General features: G+C 37.0%; 4 protein-coding genes across 6 annotated transcripts; 3 read left to right on the forward strand and 1 right to left on the reverse strand.

The window, feature by feature from the left end:
• Positions 1–3,232: 3,232 nt before the first annotated feature.
• On the forward strand, positions 3,233–7,900 carry LOC137744933 (squalene monooxygenase SE1). The gene is made up of 8 exons (XM_068484754.2): positions 3,233–3,908; positions 5,544–5,655; positions 5,775–5,949; positions 6,133–6,301; positions 6,440–6,658; positions 6,771–7,046; positions 7,166–7,444; positions 7,540–7,900. Exons 1-8 carry the CDS (start codon positions 3,663–3,665, stop codon positions 7,678–7,680), a joined length of 1,617 nt encoding a protein of 538 aa, XP_068340855.1. The 5' UTR covers positions 3,233–3,662; the 3' UTR covers positions 7,681–7,900.
• A 146-nt stretch (positions 7,901–8,046) lies between these two features.
• LOC137744942 (uncharacterized) lies at positions 8,047–11,122 on the reverse strand. Of its 2 annotated transcripts, XM_068484765.2 has the most exons (7): positions 10,740–11,122; positions 10,583–10,624; positions 10,233–10,358; positions 9,689–9,924; positions 8,994–9,030; positions 8,572–8,629; positions 8,047–8,486 (listed from the first exon to the last, which is right to left on the reverse strand). In XM_068484765.2, exons 1-7 carry the CDS (start codon positions 10,890–10,892, stop codon positions 8,416–8,418), a joined length of 723 nt encoding a protein of 240 aa, XP_068340866.1. In that variant the 5' UTR covers positions 10,893–11,122; the 3' UTR covers positions 8,047–8,415. The 2 variants fall into 2 exon arrangements, with proteins under 2 accessions (XP_068340866.1, XP_068340874.1); XM_068484773.2 differs by lacking the exon at positions 10,583–10,624 and having other exon boundaries at positions 10,740–11,070.
• Positions 11,123–11,354: 232 nt separating this feature from the next.
• Positions 11,355–14,063, forward strand: LOC137717156 (putative pectin methylesterase CGR3). 2 transcript variants are annotated; one of them, XM_068456461.2, is made up of 7 exons: positions 11,355–11,467; positions 11,560–11,719; positions 11,826–11,865; positions 11,978–12,019; positions 12,490–12,870; positions 13,243–13,298; positions 13,638–14,063. In XM_068456461.2, exons 2-7 carry the CDS (start codon positions 11,585–11,587, stop codon positions 13,788–13,790), a joined length of 807 nt encoding a protein of 268 aa, XP_068312562.1. In that variant the 5' UTR covers positions 11,355–11,467; positions 11,560–11,584; the 3' UTR covers positions 13,791–14,063. The 2 variants fall into 2 exon arrangements, with proteins under 2 accessions (XP_068312562.1, XP_068312569.1); XM_068456468.2 differs by having other exon boundaries at positions 12,496–12,870.
• A 10,620-nt stretch (positions 14,064–24,683) lies between these two features.
• On the forward strand, positions 24,684–27,498 carry LOC137711544 (1-aminocyclopropane-1-carboxylate synthase 8-like). The gene is made up of 4 exons (XM_068450794.2): positions 24,684–24,936; positions 25,367–25,498; positions 25,839–25,999; positions 26,302–27,498. Exons 1-4 carry the CDS (start codon positions 24,796–24,798, stop codon positions 27,248–27,250), a joined length of 1,383 nt encoding a protein of 460 aa, XP_068306895.1. The 5' UTR covers positions 24,684–24,795; the 3' UTR covers positions 27,251–27,498.
• The last annotated feature ends 370 nt before the right edge of the window (positions 27,499–27,868 follow it).

The following is a 27,868-nucleotide window of genomic DNA, read 5'->3' on the forward strand; positions in this document are numbered from 1 at the left end:
CATTTGAGGAATGATTGGTTGGGACCGGGGGGCAATTTTCCGCCTCGGCCGTAGTCAGACATTGGCCTAAGAAAATTGTTAATTTGGCCGAAGGACAAAGACCACCCATTTTTTCGGTCGAGATTGAAAATATGGTCGGCCAAGAAGAAAAACCTAGGTCACCTATTTTTTCAGTCGAGACTGAAAGTGTGGTAGGCCTAGAAGAAAATGTTCAAGTTTCTGAGCCAAAAATTGACTCAGAAAATGATTCGTCAGAGGTGTGTTCCAATGACAAACAAAACTAATACACGACTTCAGATCATAAAACCACATCAATTGATATGGTAATTGGAGACATGGTTTTAGACGCCAAAGCTACGCCAATCGATATGATTGTTGGTGATAAAGCCGATATGGAGAAATCTCGTTCGGCTAAGTTGTTCGAGGTGAAAGCCGAAATTGACGAAGTAATTATGCCTGGGGGACATAATAATTGTTCAACACATTCGGCGGCCGAAAATGAAAAATATTACATCAAGTCAAAAATATTTGGAGAAAATTCTTTATCTAGCCTACAGCGAAATCAATTTGAGAATTTTAATATTAAAAGATCTTAGCTGGGAATAAAGCATCGTTGGCCTCCTCCTGTTTATGGTTCGGCCACTTTTATTTCTGTTTGCTAAATTATTTTCTTAACCATTCGGCCTCTCGGCCGATACTTAAGAAAATAGGGGGACATACGAGCATTGAGCCCTCGTACAAAAAAAAAAAGGAAGGAAGAAAGTTTGGCCAAATAAAGACCGCGGATTTGATAGTAGCTTTGGAGTCTATACCTTTGAAATATTGATTTGGATGCCTCATGCTTTGGTTGGAGTTGACTGTTCAGAGGTTGGTTTTCCAAAGATTAGTATATATATATAGGCAGGCTGAGCTCGGCCGACGTTTGATTATCATGCCAAGCCAATATAATATTTGATGCCTCGGCTTACTTTTTGGTGGCCATTCGACGCCATGCTGCATCCTTTCTTGGGGGAGGTAAGCAGAGAGATTTGATGTAACTCATTTAGCCTCCATGTCGAACCGATGCACAACATTTATTCGGCCAGTGCTTGTGAAATAAGGAATGATGCTGACGATGATTTAAGTGGGGAATATGTATATAAAAACGCATACATAAATAGGTGATAGGCCAGCCTATGGACATGAGGCGTGAGGAATCATGATTTGTTACCAGGCTAGTGAGGTGTATTCGGCCAGTTATTAATGTGACTTCGACTGGTTGTGGAGACACTTCAAGCAGTTTGTTTTGTTGGTTCTCGACGGTTGTAGCTTAGTTTCGATGGTGCTGAAATAAAATAATGCATGTGAGATAAAAGGCACTCGGCTGGCAATTACACATAGCCATAAAGCATGCCACTTCGGCAAATCATTTCGACTGACGCTGGATCATGTTCAACGACCTTGACACTATTTCACCCATGCTAGCTTGGTGGGATGTTTGGTAAAAAACATGGTTTATCCAAATTCCATCAATAGCATCAAATATTGATTTTAGTCTGAAGGCTTCGACCAAAGGTTTTCCACCATAGATTTTGATTCATGGGAGTATGCTTTTGCCGAATCAGTATGTATTCGGTGGAGTTATTTGGCAGCTGCAGAAATTCAAATACAAGTATAAATTTCTTAACCATTCGGCTTACGAGCTGAAGTTTAAGGAAACTGGGGGGGGGGGGGGGGGGAGGAATGTTTGGACTCAAATTTACACCATCAGCCCGTGTAATCAAGGTCGTTGAGTATGCATAGTTTTCAACCGTCGGATGAAAAAGTGGAGATAATTTTTGTTATTGTTTGAGGATAATATTATGATTTTTATCATAATAATTATCTTTGAATATGAATTATCTGCGTTTTTTTAAACCATGTGAATTATATCCCAAACAAGCAGTGCAGTTCGAATTAATTTGGGATGTCTAATGGCACTTGGAAGCTAAAAATGAATTTGATCAGGATGCATGCATGCATGGGATAAAGGTGAAATTGTGAGATGGTGATGTGATGTGATTAGGATGGTTATATCTAGATATTTAAAAAAAATAAAAATAAAAATAGTAGGCTTTAGCCTATGGACATGATGGAAAAGCTAATTATCAGAAGATAATGATGCGGTAATTTATTGACCATTGATCACATGACGATGGGATAAAGTCATCACTATTTCGTCAGATTTGGTGTATTTAAATATTGAAGATTTGTGGCATAAGAAGACTCAGGAATTGCTTCAGCTTGGTAGTCGTGATACACCAGAAGTCTTAAGAGATTATTTTCTAGTAGCAGTGACACATCAGGAGACTCAACGATTTACGGCTTGGCCAAGCAAAGTACATCAGCCCTATAAATACAGGTGCAATGGCAACGGGAAAAGGACCTCCAATTCAACCCACAACTACCCTGCGCAAAACCTTTCAAACATCTTGAGATTTTTTTTTTCTTTTTCTCGCCAACACATCTTCAGTTTGGATAAACAGCATTGTGAAGGTAACCGGTGAACACCTTCAGTTTGGATAAACAACACTGTTGCCGTAGAATCAGCCGACCGAGGAGCACCTTCAGTTTGGATAAACAGCACTACGTCGAGGCCGACTGGTTACCTATCTAAGTCTCGGTCGATAAGGGTTTTCGAATCCTTATTGGCAGATGTCATCTTATTAGCCTTCTCGGTGAAGTAAGGTGTTACGAGTTACGACATTCGACATACTGGACGCCAATTAATTTTATGATTGGATACTCACAAGTGAGTTTCAGAGTTCGGCATTCCGACGGTTGAACCACATTCACCATCAAGACATACATCACCTTTGAATACTTGTGTCCGTACAGTCTGGTGTCGATTCGACGTGTTTATACTCTTACGAATATAATCACTGTGACCAAATCGGGCGCCGACGATTTGTGAATTTCGTAGAATTAGCAGCTTTGTCTTCAGGCTCGAGAATCAAAAGGCCGAGATTTGTTCCTTCCTCGGCCGCAGTCGCAAGATAAAGAAGTCAGCAACGCACTCAACGCAACATCAACAAATTTTACTCCTCGGCCGAGCTTGGCCGACGAGTTGGCAAGCCCCGCATTCAACCGAATGACATAGTTAGCTTATTAGTTACTTGACCTGCAAGCCACGTAGATTTTGTAATTTTTAAGAGTAACAATGTGATACGGGTTAGAGTAGCTATTTCCTGATCCGACGGTGGTATACTTGTCTGGCAAGAGGAGAAGGAAAGAAAGAAATCGTACTCCAAACATTAAAGGGTCCCAATCCGCGCAGTTAAAGCCGAAACACACTCACGTGGGCCGTGGCGCAGCAGGCTAGAATAGAATCCAACAAAACGCATCGTATTTCGCATCAGCAGCACAGCTGTATGCATACGTCGTGGTAGGGGTGAGCTGTGGGTAGGGCGAGGCCCTGTTAAACGTTGGACACGACATCTCGTGGCTCCGTTGTAAAACTTGTAACAAACCGAAACAAACGGTTACAAAAACTCAAAGGGCAATTCGCCAGCGCAGAGTGCCGAATATTCCAGAAAACCAGAGAGAGAGCGAGACTGTGTGTGTGAGCCCGCGGCATCCATAAAAGGCCGCGCACACGCACAGAGAGAAATAGAGGGAGGGAGAAGCGTCGTTGTTTCGGAGGAATGGCGGATCAGTACTTGGTCGGATGGATCTTCGCCACCGTGCTGGGCGCCGTGTTTCTGTACAGAGCGCTGGCGAAGAGGAGCGACGAGAAAGGGAGAGGTTTGGTGGAGGAGGAGAATAGGAGCGAGTGCGTGAAGAGCGTGATGGTCTCCAACGGAGAATGCAGATCCACTGACGGCGACGTCGACGTCATCATCGTCGGTGCCGGTGTCGCCGGCGCCGCTCTGGCTCACACTCTCGGCAAGGTGAGCGAAATTGAAAATGCTTCGATTGAGTTGCATCTCTGGTTTGCTTGCATTTTCTCGGGAAACAAACAATAAACACAATTTTGCTTCCATTTTCTCGGGAAACAAACACATTTTGCTTTAATTTTTGTGGTTATTTAAATCCATGTGGAATTGTGATTGCCAAGCACGCGTTTGAATTTGCCTGAATTGGTAAGGAAAACAAAAAAAAAAATTAACGCTCCAGAAAAGTTTATTTCGGTTTTTTGATTTAATATATTATAGTTTAATTCTACAGTGACATCAACGGACGCATGCATATTCATATGGAAGCATTATGCAGAATTACTCTAATAACCTTGTTAAACAAGCATTAGATTTAACAAACAAAAATCATGCTTAATGAGTTTCTTAATCATGCTGAATTATGGACGAAGATGCGGTGTTCGATCTGGTTTTCGAGTCTCTGATGAGGTTACTGTATCACTCAAATAGTTATGTTCAAACGTTAGGTTATGCACATATTGCTTGTGGATTTTTTATGCTACATTGGTAAAATTGTAAGTGGTTTGTTAATTTAAAATGCATCCAATCGAGCGATTTTCTTATTTAAAGTTAAAATTGCAAGTGGTGGTTAATTTAAAATGCATCCGATCCAGCAATTTTCTCGTTTGAGGTAACTATGAGTAGTAAGACATTTGATTGGATCATGCCTGTTATTCAGGGTATAAACCTAAAGAATATATTTTTTCACAAGCTTTGATATTTCTTGTTTAGGGTAGTCATTGTTTCAAACATTACTTTTTGAATAGTTATTTGATTAATTTTAATTTACTTTGAGTCCTTAATTGTCTAGTATCTAGGACTTTTCATCGTAGAGGACACAATGGGTGTATAACCACTCAGCAGAAGTTGTCAAAAGTAGATTCCCTACAGTTTCCAAAAAAAACAAAACCTAAAAAAGTAGATTCCCTACATTTGAAGAGTCTAATGCGACATAGCAAAGAAGAAAATGGTGACTCAATAATCCATTTGCTAACATTTCCAGGTCCTGTAATTAGCGTAATTACAAGGGCTTCGAGATTTGTCTTACTGACCGAATTCAAGCTTAACATCGTGGGTCATGGATTGAAATTAAGATGTCATGCACTTTGCAGTTAATTTTTCTTGTTTATATTGTTTGATTTACCTTTTTTTTAATTTAAAGAACTAGTATATGCTCACACACAAAGTGTGCGAAATTTTTTACTTTGGTTGTTAAAATTGAAGGAGAGAGAGAGAGAGAGAGAGGTTGTTTTTTGTTTTTTTTTAAATTTTTTAATTTTAGAGATGATAAACTTATATGTAGGTGAGGTTTAAGAAAAATAGTAAAATTTTATTCGTGAAATTAAGTCACTGTCCTTAACTTTTTTGTTGTGATAGAAGACAAAGATGTCTTTTCACTTTCTTTTGGTTGACAAATAGGGTTTTATTAATGTAGTTTTATATATTGTATCCTTACTTTGAAAGATTGTCAAAACTTTTTAAAGATATAGCAAAGATGCCGTAAGGGAGATGCCATTTGGCCTAGGTTTGGCTTGTTTTTCTTTCACCTGTTTAGATTCTAGTGCCAATTCTTTTCCTTTTGGAAATTGATAAGGGTACTTCGAACTGCAGGATGGACGTCGGGTGCATGTGATCGAACGAGACTTGACAGAGCCAGACCGAATTGTTGGTGAATTACTACAACCTGGAGGCTACCTTAAATTAATTGAGCTGGGACTAGAAGGTAAACTCATTTGAACTTTTTTACCATGGAGATGTATATGTTACCCAGCCAGTTTCTGTTTGCCTTGTATTACATAAGAAATCATTAGTTAATAAAATTTGAATTATTTTTTACTGCAGATTGTGTGGAGCAAATTGATGCCCAGCGCGTTTTTGGATATGCTCTTTTCAAGGATGGGAAAAATACTAGGCTCTCTTATCCCTTGGAGAAATTTCACTCAGATGTGTCTGGGAGGAGCTTTCACAATGGCCGTTTCATACAGAGGATGAGGGAGAAGGCTGCAACTCTTCCCAAGTACATCTTTTCTCCCTTGGTTGATAACTTGATACAAATTAAATGTTGGTTTCTTTTATAGTGTTTGTTTCTTCTTGTTGACTTGGTGGCGAGTTTCATGTGCTAATGTTCAATACATTTCTTTGTTTGAAGATTTTCTGTTCACCGGAAGTTATACTTTCTTTTTTTCTTTATATTCTGTAGTGTGCAATTAGAACAAGGAACGGTTACTTCGCTGCTTGAAGAAAAGGGAACAATTAAAGGTGTGCAATACAAGACTAAAACTGGCGAAGAGATGACCGCATATGCACCTCTTACTATTGTTTGTGATGGCTGTTTCTCCAACTTGCGTCGCTCTCTTTGTGATCCTAAGGTGAGGTTTGGATAGTAAGGTTGTGATATCATTATATTTGTCTGCAAAATAACTAGAAGCAGAATTAACATTCAACTTTTCTTGTTAATGTCTAGCAGCTCCCGTCAACTTCTTATTTATTAATTTTGTGTTCTGCAGGTGGATGTGCCTTCTTGTTTTGTTGGCTTGGTTCTGGAGAATTGCAATCTTCCACATGCTAACCACGGACATGTTATATTAGCAGACCCTTCTCCTATTTTGTTCTATAAAATCAGTAGCACAGAGGTTCGCTGTCTGGTTGATGTACCTGGACAAAAAGTTCCCTCCATTTCAAATGGTGAAATGGCAAAGTATTTGAAGACTGTGGTGGCTCCTCAGGTACATATATTATGTTCTGCAGTGTTGTTATTTAACATACGTTTTCTCTGTACTTTGTTTACTCGTTAAATCCAGGATTTTGATTCAAGTTTTCTCTGCTCTCTTATTGCAGATTCCCCCTCAAATTTATGATTCCTTCGTAGCTGCAGTGGATAAGGGTACCATAAGGACAATGCCAAACAGAAGCATGCCCGCCGCTCCCTACCCTACTCCTGGAGCTCTATTGATGGGGGATGCATTCAACATGCGCCACCCTCTGACAGGCGGAGGAATGACTGTGGCCTTGTCTGATATTGTTGTGCTGCGGAATCTTCTTAAGCCTTTGGGCAACCTAAATGATCCATCTACACTGTCCAAATATCTTGAATCCTTCTACACTCTTCGCAAGGTAAGTTGTAAAAAAGTTTAATAATTTTCTGGGGTTTTAAAACGGGATGTTCTGCGTTTTTGCGTCTCATTGTAATCTAAACTTTGGCTTACCGACTGTATAATCTTCCAATTTGGCAGCCAGTGGCATCCACAATAAATACATTGGCGGGTGCCCTTTACAAGGTCTTTTCTTCTTCACCTGATCAAGCAAGGAAGGAAATGCGCCAGGCTTGCTTTGACTATCTAAGTCTCGGAGGTGTATTCTCTACGGGACCAGTCTCTCTGCTTTCGGGGTTGAACCCTCGCCCTTTGAGTTTGGTTCTCCATTTCTTTGCCGTTGCAGTGTATGGTGTTGGTCGTCTGTTGCTGCCATTTCCATCACCTAAACGCGCCTGGATTGGAGCCAGATTAATTTCCGTATGTATAAGCTGTTTCTTCCCCTTCTCCGTAATAGACTTATCCGGGATATGCTTCGTAATTGATTTCTGATTATACGATTGTCTCCACTGCAGAGTGCCTCAGGAATCATATTCCCCATAATCAAGGCGGAAGGAGTTAGACAAATGTTTTTCCCCGCAACAGTTCCGGCATATTACAGAGCACCCGTCTCAAGCGAGAAGCAGGTGAAAAAGACCGAAGATTGCGTAAACTGATGGTACAGCGCTGTTGGGAGAGGATTTTCCGATGGGTACTGCTCCCGGCCATTCCTCATCTGCAGTTGAGGGGAAGGTGAATGCAAAAAAAAACAGAAATATTTGTTGTAGTAACCGCATATTTTGTTTTTTAGGACTCGTTCTTTCTATGTGTTCATACCTTTATTTTTTTTTTCAAGTACATTATGGAAGATTCAAAATCCATGCATAATTTCTTGCACCTGAGGTCCCAAGTTTGACTTCTCCCTCCCTCGATATTGCTTGTATCGCAAGAAAAAAATCCATAAAAATAAACGACACTTCTAATGGCCAATAAGGAACGTGAGTACGACACAAAATAACGGCAGCTTAATATAAACCACTGGAGACATGAAGTACCTTATATAATGTGAAAATTGTTAAAATCAAATTATGTTACAACAAAACCCTATAGTATGAATGCATAATATGTTCCCCAAATACATAGCCCCTTTGCTTTTTATGCCGGTATACCAAAAAAAAAAAAAAAAAAAAAAAAAAAAAAAAAAAAGGCGGATTATTCCCGTATGATACAACATTAGAAACAAACTTTCATATTCCATCTCGAAAGGCGAAGAAGATTAACCTACTCGGGATTACGTTTATCTGTTGACTAATGTACTGCAAAGGAATGTAGAAGTGCCAAGTTGAATACCGCACAACCTTAGCGTGCTTCAACTTCGCCAAAATCTCAGCTGTATCAGCCAGTTCACTAACTCAGTTCCCCCTCTCTTTCTTTATTGCCTCGTACGACGTCATTACCTCTTTAAACTTTGCTTCAGCAGCCTCTGCATCAAAATTCAAAAAACAAACTTCAATGCAAAGCAATGTCACCGGCTTACTAGAATTCGGTAATGTGCCCATGATACCCACCTTTATTGTTTTGGTTCTGGTCGGGGTGAAACTGCTTCGCCTTGGTCCTAAATGCCGTCTGCGAGAGTCAAGTTATTACTATTGCCAATGCAAGAATACAACATAATAGAAGCAAAAATGACTCGGTAAACGGTTTTGTCAACACAGCATATAGTTCTAACCATCCCATGTTTTACCATACACCAGTCCCACGTATTTTCACCGTTGTCATTCCAAAGACAAATGTTATATTTACAAGAAAATGTCGCAAGTCAATCACTCATTTCTGCAGCAATAAAAGAACATGATACACAACCAACACACTCTAAACTAGTCAACATAGAGATAGTCGTAGGAGTAATAGGGGAAAGAGGGACAAACACATTTTCTTTTGGGAAAGCACTTTACATATAAACAGTACACAAAAACGTGGGGAAAAATACCTTAATCTCAGCATCCGAGTAAGGTGCCTTTCTAAACCTGTTGAAAAAAGAAGAGAAGTGAAAATCTCAAGTTTATTGTTTGTTATTGATCTGATTGAATTATCATGCAAACGCATGTCCAGCAGACCTCATCTTCAGGACATTACATCTTAAAATAAAAGATACACAAGAACGAAGATCACGGATTTAATCCAATTTTATGAAGTGAAACTTTATCTGTTTCAGAATGGCACACATCTTGCTTCACTCTCGCTTAGTTTGCTTGAATCTAAAAAATATCGTTGACATAGATAGGTTTGGCCTCCTAGTAACACATTTGCAAAACTCCATAAATTTGAGTGTGCTATTCCAACACAAGATACCTAATTGTGTACTGAAGTTCAAATTTATAAAACAAGCAACAAAGATTCAGGACATGGGTATGTATAATCTACTATTTCTAGCCGCTAGCTACAATCAACGAAACTGTATCTATCGTATTGTTAAATACCACAAGAGGAGAGGGAAATTAGTATGAAAGCTTAGAAGTTCCATCAAAATTCTGTTCTTCTATCCAACTGCTTTCCTCCAATATAATTAACAAGTTCACCATATTTATTTTCTTAAAACTACAGCTGACAGGAAGTTCAATAGAATACAAAAGTGAGGAAATAATTACGATAAAGCGATTAGGTTTCTGCAAACACTAGCTTTACCTGTCAAGGCCTAAAACTGAGTAGTGATGTGATAACAAATAGTTGGCATTTTCTCTAGGAGTTTCCCTGAAGTTACTCCTCCGGTCCTTAAAGGATGTATCAGTCTTCCAATACCAATCCTCTCGCTGGAATTGTTGATGATATCCACCTTGACTGTTTTCCCTCCAGCTTTCGTAGGTCCTTTTGTGTTTGTTCCTCTCTCTATTGAAAACATTTTGCATACGCCTAATACGTTCCTACATAAGATAGAAAATCATGATGAAAATCTCGATTCAAGTCAACTTCGTAATGTCACTAAGAACTCTAAAATTGGAATTGAAAATATCGAATTCAGAGCTGAGAGCCTGAGAATGTTTTTGTGAAGCAAGTGACGACTAGGCAAAACTGCAGTTATAGTAAGTGGCCAGAAAAATGCACTCTCAGAGTTAAAATACTAGATTAGAGCCACAATTTTTTAATCAGGCTTCTTACAATCAAGCGTGCTAACTAATCAAAAGATGCTGAAAAGAAAATCGAAAAACAACATACAGGAGCTATAACTCACCACTCTCTCCATTTCTTCTTCATACTCCTCTTGCATCCGACGGTTATATCTTTTCCATGCTTCCTCCTGAAAAGATGTCCGGAATGAACTGCCACTTCCTCTCCCCGTCGACGGTGATCTGAACAACTTTTTCATGCAATCACAGACATGGTCAGCCCCAAGTACTACTAACGTACCCACACATTAATTTCTAAAAGGAAACGAAAAGTATCACTTTCAAAGAGGACTTGCATCTACATTAACTACGTTCTCTTCTCCATTTCAAGCTTTGAATTTTCGGTTCTCAAGTAACGAAAAGGTTTCGAATTTATTAAAATCGACGGTAAACCCATTACTCATATGATATCTACCTGTGTATACACCCAATCAACAGTCCTACGGAGCTGAGAAACCTGCCAAATTCCCACACAATTTTCAATTCTCAATTCCTCTCCGCCATTAATGCTGCAGATTGGACTCGCATTCGAACCGAAAGAAAAATATAGGAATGAAGAGATGTGAACTTACGGCGAGAGTGGTGGCGGTGGCGCCAATTAGACCAAACACCAGAATCCCCCAAATCTTCATGTCTTCCTCTTTTGCCTCATACGGTCTTCCCGGCGGCGTCCACGGCCCATTCCTATTCCTACTCCGATCACCGTCGTCGTCGCCGCCGCCCATTTTCCAGAAATTCTCAAACTTTGGGTATCGAATTCAGCAATCCTCACTCTTCGCAGACTGTAAATGCTCAGGAAACCCAGCAACCATGGTTGGGGTTTTTTCCCCTTCTTTTTTGCTCTTCAAAAGCAGAAAGATTGGACTTTTCACGAATTGTATTGCCTTTACACCGCCTTTGAATACGACTCTGTCTCGATTCTCAATGGAAATGGAGCTGGAGACGGAGGGACACCGGACACCTGATTCAGGGAACCCGATCTCCAATCTTTGATGACATGGGCCTATCAATTGGTGGGCCGTATGATGATGGCTCAATAGGCCCAACTGGTTATTAGTAAGAAAAAAAATGAAAAGTTCAAGCAATTCTGTCATAAAATGTGGGTGATGGGGCCGTTTGGCTCATGAGCCCATCAGGCCCAAACTAATTTTCTTCGTCGATCCAGACCGTTGGTGATTCGCACCAAAAAGAAAAACGAACCGTCGTCTTCAACTCCCAGCCAGAACGCAGAACCTCCACAGTCTCAGTCAGCACCAGACAAATCCGATCCAATGTCGGTTCTTTAGCGCCTCTTCTTCCGGTAATTCAGTATTAATTAATTAATTAATTAATAATTAAACAAATTATCAATTAATTAATTATTTTGCTCGCTAATTAATTACCATTTTCCAGCAAGTCATATTTTCGTCCAACAGCCATGTCACGGAGGCCGGTGACTCTGAATTTGGACACGTCTCGACGGTTCGGGGACAACGGCGGAGCTCTGTTCGCAGGTTCTTCCTATTCCAAATCCAAGTCTTCTCCGATCTTATTGGTCGCCCTCGTTGCCGTGGTGATTAATTAACACTCATTTGTCATTTCCCTTAATTTTTTTGGTTTAAAAGTTAATGCTTGGTTAATTAGAATAATGGGATTAAAGCAAATGATTAAATTTTCAGGGAGCATTGCTTCTTCTTGCGTATTCATACAGCGGCAGAGGTAAGAAGCGTTTTGCTTTCTTGAAGTTTTGATTTTTATAAGATATAGATTCGCGTTTGCTTAATGTATAATTAATTTGGATTTGTTTTGTATTATGTATGGATTAATGCAGGTGGAGGTGGCAATCTTAAAGGTGTTGTTAGCAGGGTTGAAGGTAATTTTGTTTCATTTTCTGGGGTTTTTTTTTTCATATAGCCTATGCTTAAATTAAAGATAACGTTTTTCTGTTTTCTTTTAGTGCAAGTGAGTATAAAAGATTAAAGCCAGTACTTTTAATGTTTAGATGAAAATGATTAGAATTTCGTTCCGAAGTTATGTTAAAGCTTGTGAAGTTAAATCCTAGCCTGTAGTTTCGGAAAGGGAAGTGATTTTCGCACTCCCTTTTGTCTCCGGCACTCTCTTTTTTTTAGCCCTTGGATTGAGTGAATCAAAGGAGAAAAAAGGAACATAAATAAGGAGATGACTGCAGAAGGAGAGAACGGGAGTGTGAAAATCAGTACCCTTTTGGAAAATGGTATGAATTGACAAAGCTGGTGGCAAATTTGGTTCATGTTTTCAATGTTTTGTTGCATTTTTTTCTGGTGTATGAACTTGTCTCTATGCTACCTCATATGAGGATTTTAGCTGCAGGTGATTACTCATGCACGGTGGAGGTCCAACGAGCAATTCCCGTTTTGAAGAAAGCGTATGGCGACAGCATGCATAAGGTTTTGCACGTTGGGCCCGATACTTGTACTGTGGTTTCCAAATTGCTGAGTGAGGAAGAAACTGAAGCCTGGGGTGTGGAACCCTACGATGTAGAGGATGCTGGTAGAAGTTGTAAAGCTCTTGTGCGCAAAGACATTGTGCGTGTTGTTGATATCAAGTATCCACTTCCGTACAGGCCAAAGTCATTTTCTCTTATACTTGTTTCGGATGCGTTGGATTATTTGTCTGAAAGATACCTCAACAGAACCCTCCCTGATTTGGCAAGGGTGTCGTCTGATGGTCTTGTGGTCTTTACAGGTAAGCTCTTATTTCATTGAATCTCAGTTACTGTTCAAATCCATATAATCCCAATTTTATGTGTTTCTGGAATCCATGCCTTACCGCAAATATGGCATGAGTTTGGATTTGGAGCTCTATAACCTGTCTTCTCTTGTAACAATTTGTGACAATGTGTTTTAAGAATTTTGACGGATTGTGACACTGAACACTATCAGTTGTTTTGAAAAGGTCAATGAAATGTGCCTTTTGACTCCCATGTAGTTCACCTGGTTTTGCTTCTTACGAATTTGAAGATGTATTTCTCACGTAGCATTACAAAACTCACATTTAGATGGGAGGAATTTACAAATCTATCTGAGTTCGTAAGATGTTTGATAATTTTTCATACAGGCTATCCTCGCAAGCAGAGAGCTAAAGCTGCTGAGGTCTCCAAATTTGGGAGGGCGGTAAGTAACTGCTGCACATATAGTTATTCTTATTCTATGAACCTTGAACATGCCGAATAGATAGATATGTTATGTTCATTGTCCATGTCTTTATACCCTTCTGCCTTTTAATATTTGTTTTCGTATTTGATTGTTTTATTGGGATATCAAAACTTTTATGGTTTTCCCATGCGTGAACAATGTACATGTATCTTCCCCTGGTGGGGGAAGGAGGGACAAACATTCAGATCATCCATCTTATCATTCTACCTTATCTTGTTTTTGTAAATTTTATCAGGGTTTACATCGTTGTTTTTATTCACTGGATAACTGACATATTGGCGTGTTTTCTTTGCGAAGGCCAAATTGAGGAGCACATCCTGGTGGTCTAAGTTTTTTGGTCAGATTAGCTTAGAAGAGAATGATGATGCCGCCAAGAAGTTCAATGAGGCAGCAACAAAGATGTCGTATGTCTCAAACTGCCAAGTTTTCCACCTCAAGTCATTCAATTGATGTCTTGACATTCGACTAAAATAGGCGTCTTGACATAAGAGCCGTCCTGAAGCTACTTAGTACAGTACTTCAAATTTTTGGGGAACCTTTACGACGTATTGTCTAACCTTATTCTTGCATATGTTTATTCTTTCATTGAAATTGTTTTGTGTAGCGAAGCATGCATTAGTTTGGTGAGTCATGAGTGCTCAGATAGGTCGCTAAAATAGTTTTTGTTGAGCCAATTCATTGGTCTATTTTCTTCAAGAAAAATCAAACCTAGGATTTCATCAATTCTTAATTTTCAAAAGAAAAGAGCATTTCGCCATATTTTGCTTTTCGGTTTTTCATTTTAAAGCTTCAAATTTGCAGTGTAGAAAATACTGATGCTAGCCAAAGTTAAAACTCTGAACGCCAATGTAGTACAGTTCTTAGCTTGACATTGACCAATAAGTACAGTTGTATCAAAGCATTTTACGACCTTTCTGTTTCCCCATTGCCAAATGCTCCTTTATTTGCTGGTTTTCTTGCTTTTCTGCTCCATATTACATATAGAGTTAGGCCTTTGAGGTTTGGGTTGGTGTGGGGTTTTGTAGTGTGGAGTTTGTAGGTTTTGCCTTTTTGGGCTCAAGCAAACTTTGGAGAAATTATGGTACAACTCCTTCAAGGCAATAATTTCTTTCTTTTATTCAGGCAATATTCTAATTAATCTAATCCGAAAATACGTGGAAGAGGATTTAGATTTGGGTGTGAAGGGAGAGAGCACACTGCGCTAGCTAACTTGGCTTAGTTCAGGTGATTGTTGAACACAAAAAAAAAAAAAATTCTTCTTCCCATTAGCTTTACATTACAAAATTACAAGTTTACGATTGATTTTCAAGAAAGTTAAATTTTCGTTTAGAGGTCTTGTTTCACTTCACTTTTTGAACTTTTTAGTTTGGTTCTCTCTAAACTTTCAATTTGTGCCAACGTCTCTTCAGTGCGAACTTTAAGAACATTTTGTCCTTTTAATTATTTCATCAATTGTCGTTTATTTTCATCCATTTTTCAGAGGCGCAAATTTCAATTACTCTTTAAAAAATTCTCACAATTCAATCATCAGAGTTCCGTCTATTTACTAATGGCACTATACTCTGGATATTTTAACCCTTGAACTTTATTTTTTATATTTTTAAACAAAAATCTAACGGTTAAAAATACCAAAATATCTCATACCCGATGTTTTTAATCGTTGCTGTTTTGTGAAAGCATCATTTCTCATGCACTAAATCAACCCAATGTTGTTGGAGCAAAACAACAAAAGAAAACATGAGAACTTCTAGTACTGAAAAAGAAAAAGAAAAAGAAGAAGTAAAAAGTTAATATTCTCTGAAGCTGTTGTGGTAAAATTCAGTGGGAGACATTTTTAAGTGAGTCTGCATAACAAAACTCAGACACTCTGCAGAGATACCCCCTCACATTAAAAATATAATATACAAAATAAAATAAAAAACTATGCCTTTGCTTTGCTTGGGTTGGTTACTTTATTGTACGAGAAATTTGAAGAGGTTCTTGTTCCCTATGTGAAATCCAATAAAGTTGGAGATAAGAGGAGATGACATCTACCAAACAATTTTGTACGAGAAAAAAAAAAAGTGGCCCTTGGATTTTGACGTAAATGAGTGGATATTGGAAGTTAGGTTTAGATGAAAATTATATGTTACGTGATAATTTGGTGTGATTTAACATACATTGATATGAATGTCTTGCCAATAGTACTGTAGCTATTGTCATGTAACGAAAACTACTTTATTTAAAATTTTGTAGCTCCAATTATGACTTAGTTATGATTCTTAACAAATGTCAGTTTTCACGCTTAATAGTTACTACGTGATGGAATACAACCCTAGTCAAAATTTTCCGTCATTCGGTCTAAACTCCTAAGTAAAAGTCATATTTTCACACACACACGAGACAAACAATCCTAAAAAAGTTTCTCCGTTTGATTTCAAACTCATTTCAACTTCTAATTAAATGTTATTTTTCCAGACTCGGTAATGTCACATGATAAGACATATTGTATCTTATTCAAGTTTTTCTCCATCCGATTCCAACCTCATTCAGATTCCAACCTCGTTCCGACTTAAGTGTCATTTTTCCCACAACTCTCTTTCCAACCACCTATTGGAGCTAGTCTTAGAAAAACAAGGTCTTTCCTTCCGTTGAGGGTTAAAATATACAACACGCGTGGGCCGGCCGGCATAGTTTTTGCGTCATCAATTGACGTGGATACTTAAAGGGCTTGCCCATGAGCCATGACTGAAGATCTTTGACTTGAGCTGAGACCGAGTGTGCATGCAATGCATTGCCTACTTGCAACATCTTGTCATCTCTCAAATAATATAAATGAAAGGACCAAAGCCTAACCTAATCTATGTAATTTTAATTGGACCTAAAAACAGAGCTTCAACATTTGAGTATTGGAGCCTCCAACTGCAATCAGCCTTGCAATTTATAGCAAAATGCAGCATATCAGTACAAAATAGTTCAAAGATTGTTGGCAATTTTACACTCTATGGCTTATTATTTTTGTAATTTTTCCCATTTGGCTGGATGCAGGTAGAAAACCGTTCACATTGTCTTATTGTAAAAGTGCTTGTAATAAAAGCCATATGTAGAATTTGATCATACATGTCGAGACGTACGTACCACATGCATGCTCTATGATTTTATATTTTTAGCGAAAAAAGTCTGCAGGGTACGTACTAATTACATCGTTACACGTAGATCAAAAGAGAAATGTCACTTAACTCTAAATTTATCAGACAAGGTTCCTATAATTTTCTTGCTTGTGTTACAGAAGCATACTACAATGGTCGTACAAACCTTATGAAACTGTCGACAAAAGTATGGCAGCTTGACTCACTATCGCATTTTACTTTTTGACATCTAAATCACATACGACTCAAATGCAGTCACATCCAAGTAGCTACCTTCACTTCTGTTCCTCACTCTAAACCCTAGTTGTTGTTTTTGTGCTCTTTGGATAAACTTTTATTATATGGAAAATACCAACGAAACTTAATTTCTACGTACTTTCTTATAATCTTAATAACAAACGTTACGTACTAGTACACATCTAAAGTCCTTGTCTACGGTGATCATACATACAAAACACATCTTGTCTCTCCTCTTTTAATGTATTCTATAGGTGTCTGATTAAAATGATGATCATCGATTAGTATTTTATCGCTCCGAATCTTTATATATTACTTATGACAACACATTATACTTTTGTACTATAAGTCATTTTTCACTTATCCAAATACATAGGACATTGATGTTGGTCGTTCCCTAGAATGGGCCATTATTCTTTCCTGCAAATTACAGTTTAACACATATGCAAAAATATTCATAAAAACATAAAGTAAAAAATCTATGCACACTTGTCAAATTATCATTGGAATGCCTACAAAGCACAATTTGTATGTCGTCCTTCGTATTATCTTAATCCTATACATTACGTACTAGTATACCTCCATAGTCCTTCCCTACGGTGAGCCGATGACTTGACTCTTTGCTATCATCATCGATCAGTCTTTATATATAGCTCCATTAGTGTACGTAAATACTCAATGCTACTGACGAAAACATATTCTACTTATAGTACCAATCATTTGGCTCATTTCTAATAATTAAGCACTAATTAGCAGACTTAACGGCATGGAAAAATCTAGCTAATTAAGACTTAACAAACTGGCGTGTGCGTATGATTTACGAAATGAGATATATATATATATATATATATATATATATATATATATATATATATATATAAGATGAAAGTATGCTGTATGCTGCATGAGGGCATAAATATCAGTGAGTGAACGTGGGAGCCATGTTGGTTGTCACCAGGCATATATTGGGGCCTTTTCTAAGTCCGTAAACTGTAAAGTCATACAAATGATCAGTGTGGCCGGGGAACCAACTGCTCCTCACTTCATTGTGGTTTCCACATGGCAGTCAGGGTTTTCAGACAAAGGACCTCTATCATCTTGTACTACAAAACCACGTGCCCCCTTCCCTTTCGCTCGTCTCTTGTACCCAATTATTATAAGAATGTGATATCTACACATCATTTTTTACTATTTATACATTCTTTATTAATTCATGTATTTTGATTCACTTCAATTCATTTGTTTTGACGTCCGAAAATTAAGAATGTATGTAAAAAAATAAAAAAAAAATATGTAAAAAGTAAAAAAAATGTGTGTAAATAGCACAATCATTATCATATCCCCCCTCTCTCTCTCCCCCATATGTTATATTCTCTTTTTCTTTTGTCAAATCATATGTTAGGATTCCATCACTCTTAATTGTTTTCAAGACACGAATTCTTCCACTCTAAAAAACTTACTATATATGCATGCATTCCGATCATACAAGAGCTAAATTAAGTTGAACCTCTATGCCTTCTTAAGAACTTTTTTCTTAAGCAAAACAAGAAAGACAAATGCACAAGTGGCATATGTATGTTCACAAAATTATGTGTGCTTGGAAGGTGGCCATGCATCCATGCAATAGCAGCTAGTAACTTTCTGCTTACCCAAAGTTATATAAGAGATGCAGTCCCAACATCATGTAAAGAGTTTCCTGAATGAAGAAAATGCCGGTTTTGATACCTCAATACAATTATGTATTTGGATGAACATCTCATTTAGGATCATTTAGGATTCTTATTGCGTAACCAATTTGACCATTGTTTTTTTTTTCTCCTTATTCGGGTGCTTTTGCCCCCATTATTAACTCAATCGGTTGAAATTGAGCAGAGTGACATCTATTAGCAAATTTTTGCTATTGTTTGTTACCATTAATTAAGTGCGCGTTTACGTAAGGATAATGGAAATAACATTGTTGAAAACATTCAACTAGCAATTCCAAAAGGCACTTAATATTTTCAAAACACATCATCACCAACATCATGCATTTTTAGAGGTATCGAGAACACAAATCAGGTGGTGTATTATTCCACGTGTTGAAAGTAGAAGACAATTGATATGTTTTATAAGGTATACTAATAAAGTAAAAATTCACACATTATACTAAAACGTCATGTACTTGTGTACTAGATGGATCGAAAAATCTCTCAACCTACATACTATAATTCAAGTTATCTAATTTTTTTTTTGTGATCGAGTTATCTAAATTAAACTACCCACAAAAAAAGTACCCCTCAAATCGTCAAACTCATATCTCTGCCGTGCGAAGTGTGAGCACGACTTTGACCTCCCAAGGACAAAAAAGAATTAAAAAAAATAACACCAAAAACTTCTGCAAAAATTAGAAAAATAAATAAATAAAAGTAAAGGTTATTTCCCATGGTCTCACAGGGTCTCATCTAGCAGAAAATAGGTTGTTAAGACATATTACAAAACCGCGTTGTTTCGTCACTATCTAGTTCCTTTTTTGTTCTTTTCTTGTTTTTAGTTTTGCAGATTATTATTTTTAGGTTTTGTTTTGGAGGGATTAGGTTTGATGTCCTCTTCCTTTTTTTTTTTTTTTTTTTTTATATTTTTTGTTTTTGTTTTTGAAGATAATGTATATGTTATTTTTTGTGGTATTATGACGAATTATGTTTATATCTTTTCGATTAAATGTAATTTTTTTTTTTACTTAATTAACAAAATTTTACTCGTATCGCTAAAGTTTCTTTTATATATATATAAAATAGTCACTATCTAGACCGTTTTCAGGCAGCTCACCATGATGGTTTCCATTTCAAAATAAAAAAACACTTCTTTTGTATGAATAATTGATATTTTTTTTTTTTTCTAAGACAGAATCTGTGGAAAATAATTGCAGTTTCAGTGCCAGAGAATCAAGAACAAATCTTGCAGTTGAGCTGTACCTCACTCTATAACGCGTGTGATTATGCTAAACAAGACAAGTTTAATGAATGGAAAATAAACCACACACCAACCCTTTTCCGTCATTCCCTTAATCACTTGTTTTAAATAATCAATCTAGCTAATGTACTGCTTTGTGTTGTATTAGTGTTGGGAAAATCACACGTATATGTAACTTTTCTACAAGTCAAAGTTAAATTAGCACTCAAATAAAAACAGAAAATTAATTAGCAATTTATGTAGTATACGTAAACTATGTAGTATGTTATGTTCACAGACTATCGATTATATAAAATCATGCAAAATGTTCGAATGATTAGTTTTCTAAGGATTATATATTAATTTATCGGGCACGTGTTAACTTGATTCTCTATGATGATTCGATAGCTATAGAAGTCAATCCTTAAAACGAAACAGCATGCAGTGGGAGCTAGCTAGCTATATAAATTAATTAGTAGGGTTCAGTTGAGATATGGGATAAGACTTCAGTTGTTTCTCAGAAACTCATCTAAAATAGTAGGTATGTAGTATTTTTAAAAAGAACGACTGTCAGAATTTCTGAGAAGTTTCAAAAATTCGTTGTCAATTAACATTGATATTGTCATCAATTTGATTAATTGTATGGTCTAATAATTCTCACAGCCGATTTTATGCAAAAATATCGATGTAATTAATAGTAAATTATTTATTTACAAAATAAATTTAAATAACTTCATGAGATTTATAAAGTGGGAGATAAGCTTTAACGCTGAGAAGGGAGAAGGCAATAAGAAAATGGCCGAGAAAACTAAACGAGTAATTTATACGAAATAAGTTAACGATTAAAAATCTTATCTGAAATTACAAATAAAATTATTTTGTATTATTTTATAACTTTTCGGATAATGACACGTGGCGCAACGAGAACGATTAAAAATCTTATCCGAAATTACAAATAAAATTATTTTGTATTATTTTATAAATAAAAAAATACTAATATTTTATTGCCTATTGCCATGGCTATTGAAGTGCAACAGTGGGAATGCAAAAAGCGATTTCGGTTTACCAGGTGGATTGAATAATGAATAGCTTGAAAGAAGGGCTGACACGCTGGAGTTGCTCTAAATGGGACCCATATATCATATGGATTTGGACCATGACACTGCTAGCCCTTACCCTAACTCTACACGCTTTCTATTGAGATTCTCATTGCTCGTAAACGCCACGGAGTCTGGACCACCCGATGTCCGAATTAAAAACCCGACACCTGGCAACAGCCCACAACCAGGAACTCCTCTCTACCATTCTGTGCATCTAATGGTACGGTAGGACCACCTGGTCCGTGTTAATCATTCACCATTGGATAGAATGGATATATGGGAAACATATGGATAAGAGAAATGCAAATGAGAATTTATCTAAAGTGAGATTTTTTATAAATTTTTTATGAATTTTTGGTTACTATATATTTTTGACACAATTTATATAACGACATTATAAAATATTGTACTAAAAATATAAAGTGATCGAGAGTCTATGAATAGCTTCATTTCAAGAGAGTCTCTTTAACATTATTGTGACTGGCATGGCATCATATGCCAAGCTTTGCAGAATGCTCTCTCTCTCTCCCGCTCTCTCTTCACTCCGAGAAATAAAAACAAAGAGGAACTCAAAGGCAAGTCCCAAATGTTCCCCAATTGGGTTACCTGATTTGGAGGGATCTGCAGAAGTATACAAGACCAGGCTTCCTGGGTTCCACGATTGACTACAACTACTCAGGACACTCTAATAATAGTGATATTTCACCACCTCTTCTCCAAAGGATGCAATCATGCAAATATATCAATTTTCTTTTTTACGAAATATCAAACCGATTTATAAGTATCAAGAGATGTGATAATTTCTTCTTCTTTTTTTTTTTTTTTTTCTCAACTAAAATAAGGTTAATAATGTTATTTGATATTCTAAGATATTCTAATTTACGAGAAGATAATTCAAATTTGAATACAAAGTGATAGACACATTATCTTAGACAATAGATACACATCCGCATCTTTGTATGATATTTGAGTTTAAGATAAAAAATGAAACCATGCTTATTATCCTTAAAGACAAATCTTGATCTGAAGAAATATAAATAAGCCATTATTTAAAGGGTAAATTACACAAAATTAACTCAACTATTGGGTCAACCACAGTTTCATACCTCATCTTTAAAACATTTCAATGTCATACCTTATCTTACGAATTTGTTGCAATGTTATACCTCCGTCAGTTTGTCTGTTAATTTCTCCGTTAAATGCTGACGTGGTTTGAGGCAGGGCCCACTCTTTGGCCCAACTGGATTAAAAATTAATTAAATATTAAAAAATAAATCATTTAAATTTTTTTGTTTAAAAAGTGGGATCCACCCCCTACAAACCCATCACCCTCACCCTTCTTCCCTAGCCCACCTAAGGACATCAACCTCGCCCTCTCCTCCCTCACCTAGACTTCATCCAAAGCCCTATATGCCACAATCACAACCATTTTACACAAATCTTACCAAATTAATCACTTTTTAGTTGAAAATTCTAAAGCTGATCTCATTGTGTAAACCTCCCCCACCACTCCTTATCCTCCCTCTTCCTCTGTTGCTATCCTCATCTTCCTTACACTCTCCTCGCCGCCGAGTCCTAGATCAATAACCAAAAATATTCATCAACTCGCCCAGTACACTCAGAACCTCAAAATCGTCGTGACTCAATATCATTGAGTTGTTCTTGAACAGGAATATGAGCTCTGTCGATGAGTTGTTCTTCGACTGGAAGATCCGACCCATAAAGCTCACGACGCACCAGGAAAAGTTCCAAATTAAAGACCCCCAAAATTCTCTCTCAAGCTAGTCCAACACCTCCACCACCCACCACTGCCAATGGTCTAACACCTCTACTCACGACCTATAAATTTCCCAGTGGCTCCGTTTGGATCTCGAGTTGGAAACTAGGGAAGACAAGGGGGATCGGGTCGGGTTTGAGCCCATGAGAGGTAGAGATCTGGTGGAATTTTGCCACATACTAGGTTGAAAGATGGGTCCAGCATGGCAAGATTGGAGAGGGAGAAAAGGGAAGGAGGGAAGGAGTTGATGGGTTCAAACTCTTTCCTCCGTTTCTCTAACCTGCAAGTAATCTAGCAATAGTAATGGAGGTGGGAAGGAGGAGGGCGATAGAAAGAGAGCTGGAAGTTTATGTAAAATTATATTTTTCATGTTCAAATGACCGTTGTGGATAGTTTGTCAAGGAAGGGGAGGAAAGGAACGGAGGGAGGGGGAGTCGAACAGGTGGCAGAGGAGAGGTTGGGGTGATCGAAGATGGGTGAGGTTGATGTCTGAGGTGAACCGGGAATAAGGGTGATGGTGATGGGTTTGTGAGGGATGAGTCCCACCTTTTTTTATAAAAATATTTAAATGATTTTTATTTCTAATATTTAATTAATTTTTTAATCCAGTTGGGCCAGCGAGGGGGCCCGCCTCAAGCCGCGTCTGCATTTAAAGGAGGAATTGACAAACAAACTGACGAATGTACGACATTGCAACAAATTCGTAAGATAAGGTATGACATTGAAATGTTTTAAATATGGGGTATAAAACTGTAGTTGACCCAATATTTAATGTAGTTTTGTATAATTTATTCTTATTTGAATTATGTTTTTTACAGAGTTTTATCTTATTTAAACAACATAAATTTGAGTATAAGAAAGAATGCACTCGCCGTTTTCCCTTGAGTTTGAATCCTCTTCTATGTGTGTACTTTAATTTAAATTATAACAGCACTTCAAAGAGTTACTAAAATTTGCTAATTTAGCTAGTAAATAGCGTCAAAATTTTGCTAGCGCATTTAACTTGTATTTTCAACCGTCTCTATTTTAACAAATTTTAAATATATAAATTGAAACCATAACATTAATCCTACCACAACACACTTGATTAATGTGGTTACATATTCCGGAAAAGGATCCTAGGTGGATCATTTTTCTAGGGATCTTAGGAATTCTATGATCGTAATTGTTCATCGTACATCATGCAGTCAATTTTTGTTTGGTACTATTTATATTTAATTTAAAATTTAAAAATTTAAAATAATTTATGATCACATGATATATAATGAACGATCACAATCACATAATTCTTAAAAATAAAATCCGTTGATGATCCCTTTCCACATATCCCTACCATAAGACATTTGATTATGCGGTTATATTATATATTATGAAATTGAAAACTCAAAAACTTGATTAATTGGAGATCGATGACGCAAAAAGACATTCGTACATAATGTTCGCTTTCAGAGCAAAAAGACATGACGTTAGTGTGTCGGTGCTTCACTGGAAGTCATAGTTGAGTGCCATCTGTCTTCGACATCCAATAATCCTATCCACCTACAGCAACTAAAAATATAATGTTTAATTAATGATGGGAATAATGACATAACCACATATGTCAAAAATTGCAGCCAAAAGTATCATGCATATAGCCATTATTCTCTTCGTTTGTAAGTAATTTAGCTGCGTGAATGTGGGGTGGTATGAGCTATTTTTCTTGATCTCTCATCTCCTTCCACTTTTATTATAAATAAAAGATTACCAAAAGGATGGATTTTACTTTGCATTTAAATGAAATGAATTTATAACATTTTTTATATGTATAGGCCGTTAACAAAAATTCTATAATGCTCTTATTTATGTGCTATATATAACAATCAACTAGTATAGTAAGAGAAGTACGTACATGCAAAATTTTAATAATAATGTCTATATCCATAAAATGACTAGGATTTATGAAGTGATTAATTGTGATTGCAGTTATAATTACTTTATATTTTATAAGATAAATTTTTTATATAATTTGTAAGCACTGGTCAAAGAATCAGCACCGTCAATTTATTATTCATAGTGTCGGACTAATGTGCCTTTCGAGTTTTTCCCTCATGTGCCCCCGTGCCTTGAGGCTCCCTATTTATATGCATGCAGCGCTCTATTTCCACAAAGCAAACCCTCCTTCCTAAAAACCAACCTCTCTCTCTCTCTCTCTCTCTCTCTCTCTCTCTCTCTCAGATTGTTAAGAAAAAATTCTTTTCATTTCACAAGTACTTAACCAGAGGCTAGCAAGCTTGGTTGCACTGAAAATGTTGTCAAGGAAAGCAAGTTGTGACTCGCATGGCCAGGACTCATCCTACTTCCTGGGATGGCAGGAATACGAGAAGAACCCATATGATCAAGTTAAAAATCCAAATGGTATCATTCAGATGGGACTTGCTGAGAATCAGGTGAGAATCCGTCATCATGAAAATCTACGATCTATTATTGCTACTAAAGTCCATTGGAATTAGTAAATTAAGTATAAGGTTCGAAGCCCTCTAACGTAAAAGAAAAAAAAGTACTACTTGCTAGCTTCTATGCCACAAAATATTTTGAAAATATCTCATGGCTTGGTCAAGCCTCAAGCTATCATGATAAGAAATAATCATGTAATCAATCAGATGGTACATGGTTGTTCAAAGTCACAATCCAAGTTGGTTGGTGGTTTTGCATGCGTGCGTGCTCATGGTCTTATATCTGTTTATACATTTTTTAATTAATTTTTATAATTATTTGAGTGTTAATATTTTGTACATCTTTAGTCTCTTACGCAATTCCACTTCCGGTAACATGCTTATCCATATACACCTCTCTCTCTCCCTCTCTCTCTCTGTGCAGCTCTCGTTTGACCGTATTGAGTCATGGCTCGCAAGCAATCCCGATGCACTGGAGTTGAAAAGAAATAGAGAATCTGTTTTCAGAGAGTTGGCTCTCTTTCAAGACTACAACGGCTTCCCTGCTTTCAAGAATGTACGTAGTTACTTCTAAATTTATGTAAACATTTAATCTTCTAAATGTATACATTGACATTTTTTTTTGTTAAGAAATATGGGGAATGCTATGGAGAATAAATTTGGATATTAAATTTGTAAAATATATTATGTGTCACCAATAGAAATAAACACGTTTATCAAGTTTAAGTAATAAACCAATCATCAACTTCCATATATATTCTTTAGTTTTCAAAACTTTGTTTTTAAATTTAGTTTCTCTAGCATTACCTAATAAATATTATGTTTACAATTTTGATCATGGATTAATATATACGTGTGTGTGTGTATTGTAAACTAATATGCGCTTTTATATACAGGAGATGGTAGAGTTCATGGCAAATATGAGAGGAAACAAAGTAAAATTTGATCCAAGCAAGCTTGTGCTCACAGCCGGTTCAACTTCTGCCAACGAAACTCTTATGTTTTGCCTTGCTGATCCCGGTGAAGCCTTCCTCCTTCCCATTCCATACTATCCAGGGTATTGATCTAATCTTTGTCCGCTACATCGTAATTACGCCCAATCATTTTTTTCTCATTGTACTCTGAGAATTTTTTGTACATGCTAGTTACATATAAACCCTTATGTCACAGCTACAAGCATGTAAAACTCACCACTCAAAAATGAGTCTCACAAACATTTATAACTTGTGAGTTTCACATGCATGAACCGATGCATACAATTAATAATTTAATCCCGCGTATAACTTCTTAATTAATACTTCTATTTTGTTTGAAAATATAACTCAACTATTTTTGTTGTTCACTTCCTCTTTTTGGCAGGTTTGATAGAGATCTGAAGTGGCGTACCGGAGTTGAAATTGTTCCTATAAAATGCACAAGTGAAAATGGATACAAAATCACTGAGTCTGCATTGCAAGAAGCCTACCAACAAGCCCAAAAATTCAACCTAAAAGTTAAAGGAGTATTGGTCACAAATCCTTCAAACCCTTTAGGCACAACAATGACTCGACTTGAACTTAACCACCTCATAGACTTCGCCATGGAAAAAGAAATACACATAATAAGCGACGAAATATACTCAGGAACCGTCTTCAACTCCCCTAGTTTCATAAGCATCGCAGAAGCTCTAACTGAAAGAAACCTAGAAGACGATGAAGTATGGAATCGTTGTCACATTGTGTACAGCCTCTCTAAGGATCTCGGGCTGCCGGGTTTTCGGGTAGGCATGATTTACTCCAACAATCAAACTGTTGTGTCCGCAGCTACAAAGATGTCAAGCTTCGGACTTGTCTCTTCACAAACTCAGTACACTCTTTCCCAAATGCTGAAAGACAAGAAATTCACCGCCAACTACATGAAGGAGAATCAAAGGAGACTTAAAAGGAGAAAGGAGATGCTTGTTTGTGGGCTCAAGGGGGCAGGGATTAGGTGTTTGGAAAGCAATGCTGGGTTGTTTTGCTGGGTGGACATGAGGCACCTTTTGAGGTCCAACACTTTTGAAGCTGAAAAGGAGCTTTGGAAGAAAGTGGTTTGTGAATTCGGGTTGAATATCTCTCCCGGTTCTTCTTGCCATTGCTCTGAACCGGGTTGGTTTAGAATGTGCTTTGCAAATATGTCTGAAGAAACCCTAATGGTTGCAATGCAACGTGTCAAGGCCCTCGTTGACTCCACAATTGTTCACCAGCAAACAGGACTGTCCAAATCCAGGTGGTTAAAGAGCAAGTGGGTTTTCCAATTGGCTTCATATGAGCGTGAACCAGACCGTTAGTTAATTAAGTAATTCATCCTGTGTGACATACTGAATTTATTTGTTTTGCTGATAACGGTAGAGATTAAGCAGGTGATGCTTGCAGATTATGTTTTCATCACCATAAAATGTAGTTAATTATTGTATTTATTCGTTGTATTTTGTGTGGTATTTTATATTCGTAAGAATGATGGTTCACGGCACGTTATTGGAAAAAAATGAAAATGTAGTCTCATATGCATATATTTGTATGTATGTGTGTAAATTAATGATGAAGTGTTGCTGATATTGTATAATATCTAAACAATGATAGTAGTAAACTATATGTGAGATGTATATGTATATATTTGCTTTTTAAAGGACTTCCTTAATCTAAAAACAGTCCTCTAATGTCCAGTTAATCTGTTAATTAACTATTGATGATTTAGTGATAACTTCAAATTCGAATCCTTTAGTCGTAGATTATAAATGGAAAAACTCGTAGCCAAAGGACCTTCTATTTTAGATGATAGCTCTTGTCATTAATTGTAAAGGTGCGAAACTCTTTTTTTTTATCAGATTGAAAGTCTTGACAAGATTTTTCATCGAGACTCACTTCTCGCATCCTACCCTTTGTTTTGGACAAAAAAAGGCCTTGTC

The sequence above is a fragment of the Pyrus communis genome, chromosome 15, assembly GCF_041283825.1.
Source record: "Pyrus communis isolate YQ-2024b chromosome 15, ASM4128382v1, whole genome shotgun sequence".
Classification (NCBI taxonomy): Eukaryota; Viridiplantae; Streptophyta; class Magnoliopsida; order Rosales; family Rosaceae; genus Pyrus; species Pyrus communis.